Here is a 5,154-nt window from a genome sequence, read left to right as displayed (position 1 = left end):
CTGCATTCATCCTGGCGTTCTCAGCCGCCAGGTCTTCTTTAGGTTGTGCTATCTCCTCACACAGCTTGGCAATATCCGCCTTATGCCGTTCCGCGTTGTCCGGGGTTACCTCCGCCCCCATCGGCGTTTCTAGATCATCCAATAGCCCTGTTAAAACTTGAGTCAGCGGGCGTGCTGAACCGCCAATACCTGTTGCCTTTACTGCCACCGCACTGGAAGTCATAGCTGCGGCGGCTGTTGAACCGAGAACCGCTGAGTGCCAGCCATGAAGATCACTGCCCTGAACGGCGGCTCATGGGGGTCCGGAATACTATCGCCATCAGAATAGCCCCCAAGCCGTCCATCTTGTATCTGGTACATGGAGTTGGTCTCGCCCGTGGACGATTCATCATCAGAATAGACGGTCGTCTCACCGCCAAACATGGAGTCTTCCAATTCAAACTCGTGGATACATCCAACGAAGGCACGCCTCACGGCGGGCTGAACCTGGGCGGGTCGTGCACGCTGAGCCGTCTCGATGATGTGGTGCAGGTGTCCGGCTCAGGGCCCGGTTCGCCGATCTTGCCAATGAAAACGTGGATTCCGCCAAAGGGGACCCGATACCCGTACTCAATTGAGCCGGCCTCCGGGCCCCAGCCTGCGTCGTCGATGTAGAGCTTGCCGCGACGACTCTTGGTCATCCAATAAAGTTAGCTTAAAGGGGTTAAAACGAGACAAAGAACTTAGTTGTGGAGCCATTGCGACGGAGTTAGCTTAAAGGGGTTAAAACGGGACAAAGGACACGAAGAGTTTATACTGGTTCGGCCCCTTGCGGTGAAGGTAAAGGCCTAATCCAGTTTGAGGTGGTATTGCTAGGGTTTCGATGACCAGGGAGCGAACACGCTTTGCCTGGTTCTCGATCTGTTGTCTCTTGCCCTAAGCCGCTGCCGGGTCATCCCCTTATATACAGGGTTGACGCCCTGCGGCCTACAGAGTCCCGGCCGGCTCATACAACGTGTCCGGCTCGGTGACTTATCTTACATACCTTACAATACAAGCTTACATATACATGGCGGTTTATATTTGTGGGCCTATGAGCCGCCTTTGGCTTTAGGCCCTCTAACTGGCCTGTCTATGAACCGCCATCTTAATACGCTCCTGGGCTTCATTGAGATGAACCGCCATAGGATGACCCGGCTCCTCTGGGCGGGTCATACCTGATAGGCATATCCCCAACAGGTTCAGTTAACAGACAGGGATCGATCGATCGCTCGGGTTCAGTAACGCGTAGCCTGCAGTGCAATCGCTCGGGTTCAGTAGGTGAACACCTCGCTCGGGTTCAGTTAGAGCACAACGCCTCACACACACGCGCGTACGTGTACGAGAGAAACGCGCAAACCTCCATGCATCGCTCGGCCCCGACCACCCACCATAACCGGGAACTCCCTGATATTTTCCTCGCCCTCGCTTCTACCACGGTTTTTTCGTCATGGACGGCCCAAAGAATGTCATGCAGCTGCGTCTCCGGCCCGCCCAGGATGAAAAACCCATTTTCTGTCATGATTTTTTATCATAGAAGTAGGATCCCACCACATCTATGATGATATCGGGTTTTGTCACAATTATCGACATAGAAGTGTCATAAGCATGACAGGGAAAAATTCGTTCGGCCCAAAATGTCACGGATGTGTCTTTTTTCTGTAGTGTATTGAGAATCAAAGAGAGAGAAGAAGACATCTAGCTACTAGCTATGGACCCGTAGGTTTGTGGTAAACTACTCACGCTTCATCGAAAGGGCAATAGAGTTGATGTAGAAGCCCTCCGTGATCGACTCCCCCTCCGGCAGGATGCAAAAGGCCCCAAGATGGGATCTCACGGGAACAGAAGGTTGCGCAGTGGAAAAGTGTTTTCGTGCATGCCTCTGGTGGTTTGGGAATATATGTGAATATATATAGGGCCAAGGGTTAGGTCAGAGGAGTCCCGAGGAGGCGGCAAGGCAGGGGGCGCGCCCTCCCCCCTTGCCGCCGCCTCGCTGCTCTTCTGACTTCATCTTCAAGTTTCCGGGGTGTCTTCTGGTCCAAGAAAAATCACCGCGAAAGTTTTATTCCGTTTGGTATTCCTTTTGTGCGAAGCTCAAAAACAAGGAAAAAACAAAAACTGGCACTGGGCTCTTGGTTAATAAGTTAGTCCAAAAAATAATAGAAAATAGCATATTAATGCATATAAAACATCCAAAACAGATAATATAATAGCATGGAACAATAAAAAATTGTAGATACGTTGGAGACGTATTAGGGGCGCCGGGTAGTCCGCGTCGTAAAGGAGACGGGCCTCGTCCTCGTGCAGGTGGCGGCGGCCGAAGCCAATGGCCGCTGCTCCGTCACCGGGGTAGTGCTCGGCCATGGTTTTGAGACGGGGAGAGAGGGGAGAGGGGCGTCGTCGGCGAGGCGAGAGGGCGAGAAGGGCGTCGTCGACGAGAGGGGAGAGGGGCTGTGGCGAGGAAGTGTGCGGCCACTGGCGAGGGAGGGACGGCTTTTATAGCCGCGGGTGGGCGGCGAGCGGGCGGCCGCCGTGTGTACGCATGGCGGGAGGGGGCGGGACGCGCGTCGACGCGCCTTCACTGCGCCGCCTGTGAGGAATCAATGGAAGACTGACCGGCGCAGTCTTCGCATTGATTCCCCCAGGAAACCGAGGCGATGAGGACGACAAACGCGCCTAGTCGCTGACTCGGCGGCCCCACAAGATTTCGCGCCAAAACAGTTTCCCCCGGCGTCCCCGGGTGCCCCCAGCGCACCGGGTTCGGCATGGGTCTGCCGGCGCCAAATTCGGCCCTAACCGGCGAAAAATGGGCTTCTGAGGGCGCGACCGGGCCATTTTTTCACGCCGGCGATAAAAAGGGGCCTTGGGAGGGGGGCTGTTGGGGGCGAGTGGAGATGCTCTAAGTCTCTGAGTTTGGTACCCCGTATTTACAAATCCCAGTCACGCTAGACCCCTTCTGAGTACAATCTTGTTTGGTGCAATAGGAAAGACGCGATCCGCTCGTCAAAGAAAAGGCACGACCCCTGGTGGGATTGATCTCTACTGTCACTTACTACATGGGTCCACCTGTCAGATGCATCTCCTTTCCCAGGCGCACCATGTTGCTGAGGAGCTCCCACTGTCGGTCGCAGCGACCGCACCTGATCAGCCAGTGCTTGCCACCGTGCGGGCGGGATCGGTAGGGGAGCGAACATGCGAGGAAGAGAAGTACACACTGGTAGCCGACGTCCGCCCATCCGCGGGAGAGCAGCACGAGAGAGATGTGAACGGGGAAGAAGATGATGTGTTGACCCACGCTACCATGAGAGAGCGAGTTCTTGGCTAGGATTTTGCTTTTCCCAGTATGGCAAACAAATCCAGGGTTCAGATAAAATGGGATCAAAGAGGTCAGGATACGGACTTCAGGGTTTTGAAGGTTAGGGTTCGTTTTGCGTCGCCCTCTACAACTTCAGGCTTTGTTTTAGACTTCACTCGCGACGAGATGGCATGCAGAAATGCGAGTGCGTCCAAGCTCCAGAGGCGACACGACAGGGGCGTCGGTGCAAACAGAGAGACGGACTGATCTGGGGGCAACTGGGCCGCGTGCACGTCAAAAATGTGCCACCGTACCATGTGTAGGCCGACCAGTTACGGCCAGGCCCAGCTAATGAGACAAGGTATGTGGCAATTGGCAAGAGGTCAAGAGCCCAAGAGTGGCACTGCTACTGTCATTGGAAGGAATTGAACCGATTCAAAAATACCGTAGTATCTTCAAGGCTATAAATGCTCCCCGATCATATCTCATCATCCCACGATCTTATCCCGATCCACCCAGATTTCCTACCATTCCCGGTCCGATTCGAACGTTGCGAAATTCAAACCTCCAACGAGGAAGCCGTACACGGGCCAACAACAAACCCACCATTAAAAAAGGCCACCAACCGACGCCACATCCTCCTCCAGAAGAGAACAATCTCCTCCCTCCCTTTCCGTGGCACGCGGCCGCGAGAGGCCTCTTCCCTTTCTTGAAGCCACGGCAACCCCCCGAACAAACCCTCAATTACAACGACGCACCACCGCACCGCACCCCATCTCCATCGCCACCGCTTTTAAATCCCCACCGCGAACGGATCGAACGGCCGGCCTACCCACCCCACCCCCCTACCCGTCAGCCTAGGGTTTTGAGTCCGACGCCTCCGCCTCCGCCGCGCACCATGGGCCCCGACGAGCTCCCCAAGGCCGCCGCCGCCGGTGCCGACGAGATTTCCCCGTTCTCCTTCAGCATCTGGCCGCCGACGCAGCGGACGCGGGACGCCGTGGTGCGGCGCCTGGTGGACACCCTGGCCGGCGACACCCTCCTCTGCAAGCGCTACGGCGCCGTGCCGGCCGCCGACGCCGAGCCCGCCGCGCGCGCCATCGAGGCCGAGGCCTTCGACGCCGCCGCCGTCACCGGCGGGGCCGCCGCCTCCGTCGAGGAGGGCATCGAGGCGCTGCAGCTCTACTCCAAGGAGGTCAGCCGCCGCCTCCTCGACTTCGTCAAGTCCCGCTCCGCCGCGGCCAAGGCCGAGCCGCCGTCCGAGGAGGCAACCGCCGTCAAGGAGGAGACCTCCGAGGCCTGAGCCCCGACCGAGGACATTCGTTTCGATTATGCTTCGAGATAAAATTCATTTACATCTAGAGTTCGTGTGCGGCGTTGGCCTCTGCTTGGGATGAGTTGCCTGTAGGTTGTTCGCGTGCCTGTGCTGTTATTGTTCTTTCAGTAGCTGCTGGTTACCCCCCTTTTTTTAGTGTGTTCGTTAATTACTTCTGTTTGTATCTGTGAACAAGAATTATCTTCACCTTGTCGTGGCAATGATCAAGATTTCACCGGAATATCTGTCACCAAGCCTTTCAGATCAATACATATTTTGTAATTCTCTAGCATAATTTCAGACTGAAGGTGTGGAACAAGGCCCAAATTATGAGCAATCCACCCTTAGTTCTAATGGCAGTAGTATGTTCTGAGCCCTGATCATGCTTATATTTGAATTTTCTGTGCCAGCAGGGACACACTTGATTAATGATGATTATGGTTTGAGCAATCATAGCAATGTGTTTCATTTTTAGTATGCTCTGTCTTTGATTGCCTTTTCTATCTCTTAAGCAAGGGATAATGAT

At 55.1% G+C, this 5,154-nt stretch overlaps 1 protein-coding gene across 1 annotated transcript; it reads left to right on the top strand.

Moving 5' to 3' along the window:
* The first annotated feature begins 3,961 nt into the window (after window positions 1-3,961).
* LOC123098312 (MFP1 attachment factor 1) lies at window positions 3,962-4,869 on the top strand. The gene has a single exon (XM_044520272.1). The coding sequence runs from the start codon at window positions 4,212-4,214 to the stop codon at window positions 4,614-4,616; it is 405 nt and encodes a 134-aa protein (XP_044376207.1). The 5' UTR covers window positions 3,962-4,211; the 3' UTR covers window positions 4,617-4,869.
* The last annotated feature ends 285 nt before the right edge of the window (window positions 4,870-5,154 follow it).

The sequence above is a fragment of the Triticum aestivum genome, chromosome 4D, assembly GCF_018294505.1.
Source record: "Triticum aestivum cultivar Chinese Spring chromosome 4D, IWGSC CS RefSeq v2.1, whole genome shotgun sequence".
Taxonomy (NCBI): Eukaryota; Viridiplantae; Streptophyta; class Magnoliopsida; order Poales; family Poaceae; genus Triticum; species Triticum aestivum.
The sequence above is the reverse complement of the archived record's forward strand: the minus strand, read 5'-3'. Positions and strand labels throughout refer to the sequence as shown.